We start from the raw sequence: 3,191 nt of genomic DNA on the forward strand, positions 1-3,191 counted from the left end.
ACAGAGAATTTGGGAGAGAGAAAGAGAGGGTAAAGAAAAAAATAGAAATAGAATGGGAAAAGAGGAGAGAGAAAGATGAGAAATGGATTATTGAACGATATCACACGATAATTTCGCTTATCGCTTTTGGGGTAGTGAAGCGAAGCATGCGCGAAATGCTAGTATATAGAGAGAGAGAGAGAGAGAGAGAGAGAGAGAGAGAGAGAATTTACACCATGGCTTGAGATTTGCCCTTAAGACCCGTTCTCTTAAAGTTGGACCAATAAGATTAGATTTTTAGCTTGAAGTAGAAAGTTATATAGCCTCCCTATTTCTATTGATAAATCTATGGATAATGGTCCTTCTCTAAGAGCACGACCATTAACAGTCACGCTCACATTGTAGCTTGGAAGAGGACCAATTGGCAACGACTACCTGATGGAACTCCTTCTAGAAAGTCGAGTCGCTATAGGGCCTAGCCTCTTCTAACATTGGACTAGTCAAAAATACGTTTTTCCTTTTCATTTTCCGAAATGCACCCCCCCCCCCCCCCCCAGGATGGTTGACTAATCGAAAAACTTGCGTCTCCGCCCACGGGCGGACGGGTTGAACGGGGTTCTTGCCTAGAGAGAGCAGAGACACTCCAGAGAGCCACTCACACAGGCACTCCAGCCCCAGCTCCATTGCCCAGACATGGCCTCTTCCCTCTCACACAGGTGCACATTGGACTCCGTCTCAACCACAGGCATGGCAGGCCTGCTCGAAAAATCCATCTGCATCGCTCCTGCCTCGTGGTTCCACAAAAACCTCCCAAGGCCCTTCTTCAGCATGCGCCCACATCCTGTCACAGTATCCTCTGTTGCCCAGCCCCAGGCCCCTCCTGCGATCACAGAAGATTCCCCTTCTCCTCGCCTCAACAAGTATAGTAGCAGAGTGACCCAGCCCAAGTCCCAGGGAGGCTCCCAGGCCATCCTCTTCGGCGTCGGATTGAACGAACAGGACCTGGACAAGGCCCAGGTGGGGATTTCCTCTGTCTGGTATGAGGGGAACACATGTAACATGCACCTTCTCAAGCTCTCGGAGGCTGTCAAAGAGGGCGTGGAGGAGGCTGGTCTGGTCGGCTTTCGCTTCAACACTGTCGGTGTCAGCGATGCCATCTCAATGGGCACTGAAGGCATGTGCTATAGCCTGCAATCCAGGGATTTGATTGCAGACAGCATTGAGACTGTGATGGGTGGCCAATGGTACGATGCCAATATCTCAATTCCTGGATGCGACAAGAATGTAAGCTATGATTTTAGCACCTCCTGGTCTTTACCTATCCAAGATGCCGCACTTTTTCTTTATCAACTCTGAGAGCTGCCTAATGTAGATGCCAGGCACAATAATTGCAATGGGTCGCCTCAACCGTCCAGCCATTATGGTGTATGGAGGAACTATCAAGGTGTGTTTTTGGTTCATTTGTATGGGTAGTTTGCTCCCCGGTAAAGAGCGCATTATTTACGTTGTTACTTCTGTTATTTGGAAAAGTTTCAGCTCATTATTTATGTCCATGTTCACATTAGATATTCTCATTAGGAGACATCCATGTTGTTAGCTTTTGATTGCCTATATGGAGGAGGTTCTTTGAGAAAAAAATTTAATAGCCTTTTGACGATCAATTCAGATTTTTTGGCATCACGATCCACAGTCCTGTCTTGGATGAACTGCAACTAATTCATCAAGAATAATCACTATTCTCTTTATCAAATTTCAACAGGACACGGAGGTTGAAAGTTTACAAATTCTATTGTGTATTGAACTAAAAATCTTTGCTTTCAACAATTTTCCCAAGCTAGTCCAAACTCTTCACCTCAAGCTCATAGAATGGATATAGTGCCCTCTAGTTTGCTTTGCTCTTTATAAAGCCCAATGTAGGAGAGAGAGGCGCTGTTGAACATATTTTCCTCTTCCCCTATGTGTAGCACAGAAAATACTATGGAAACAAGAAACAAATTTCCTATCTTGGATTTAGTGCAAAAGAAAGATTCATAATTGTGGACTTACAAATTGTCTGAAAGTTCAAAGGCCTTATCCTGTGCAATGTCATGCCCCTTTGATGATGCGGGGTTAATTAGACTTGAAAACAGGACATCACTACCACTTTACATTATTGCTGAATCATATGGATTGTAGTCTATTGAGTGGAGTGCGCAATCTTCTTATTTGACTTGGTGTTGACCATGTAAAGTTTTGCTTGTGGTCCAAAATGAGTGGACTCCAAGAAATGTAGCGACCTCCTTCAATCATTACAACCCCTTTGTGCTCATAAATCTTGAGGAAGAAGGCTACAAGCTGACTATGTCAAGCTACCAAAAAATTAAGCCTTAATTAATCCCATAGTTATTGGATAATTTTGTTGGCTCTTGTACAACTCCAACCAATCTAAAAAATTAATCCAAGAACATGAGATTGTAGAACTTTGGACCAAAAATATCTATAAATAGATTGCTTGGGGCATGGCCATTACATCCTCCATTCTCATCATCCAAGTGCTCTTACTCGCCATTAGCCCTAATTGCCATTCCTTAGTCTTCAGCCCATGCCTTCGATACCCATGATTGCACCATCTATCCATTGCCACATCAAGATATAGGTGTCTCTACCTTTTGGGGGAAGAAAACAAATGTTTGTTGCACTGATGATTGTAAATGATGCTGTCTAGACCTATCCTACCATCCAAGGTAGTCCTTGTTGCATGGCACCTTGGACTTTTGCATTTTGGCTTTCCAAATTGAAATGCAGCATTTTTATTGTCAAATGTAGCATAACAACTTACCGCATCACCTTATCATTTGTGACCAACATTTGAGTTTATTTCTAAGAGATTGTGGGGCCCCTAACATGGAGATCCTAGCAAGTAAGGAATCTACCCATGAATTGGTAGAGCCTTTTGTGCTCATTGCCACTTTCCAATTGGTGGGAAGCTCAATTCTCGATTTTGTGAGATGGTGAACAGTAGACAATGTGAGCTCAAGAGAGTGTGTTAGCTCAAGATTGCACTACACAATGAAAGTACACAGTACAACCAAGGTCTTAAGTTGACCTTACCACACGCACACCCTAACTAGAGTTGGATTAACTTAACTCTAGAGTCTAGTGTCACTATATTTAAAGTCCTAGACACATCACACTTTGACACTTTAATAAGTGATCACAACACATAAATTACG

General features: G+C 43.2%; 1 protein-coding gene across 1 annotated transcript in view; it reads left to right on the forward strand.

Moving 5' to 3' along the window:
* Positions 1–546: 546 nt before the first annotated feature.
* The window catches only part of LOC148016313 (dehydratase family), a 57,092-nt gene continuing 54,447 nt past the window's right edge, over positions 547–3,191 (forward strand). Inside the window, exons 1-2 of the mRNA XM_087664183.1 lie at positions 547–1,263; positions 1,352–1,423. Of these exons, the coding sequence (XP_087520309.1) occupies positions 673–1,263; positions 1,352–1,423 (663 nt within the window). The 5' untranslated portion in view covers positions 547–672. The remainder of the gene's footprint in view (positions 1,264–1,351; positions 1,424–3,191) is intronic.

This window comes from Lygodium microphyllum, chromosome 23 (genome assembly GCF_053477565.2).
Source record: "Lygodium microphyllum isolate KBCC chromosome 23, Lygodium_microphyllum_v1.1.10, whole genome shotgun sequence".
NCBI classification, from domain to species: domain Eukaryota; kingdom Viridiplantae; phylum Streptophyta; class Polypodiopsida; order Schizaeales; family Lygodiaceae; genus Lygodium; species Lygodium microphyllum.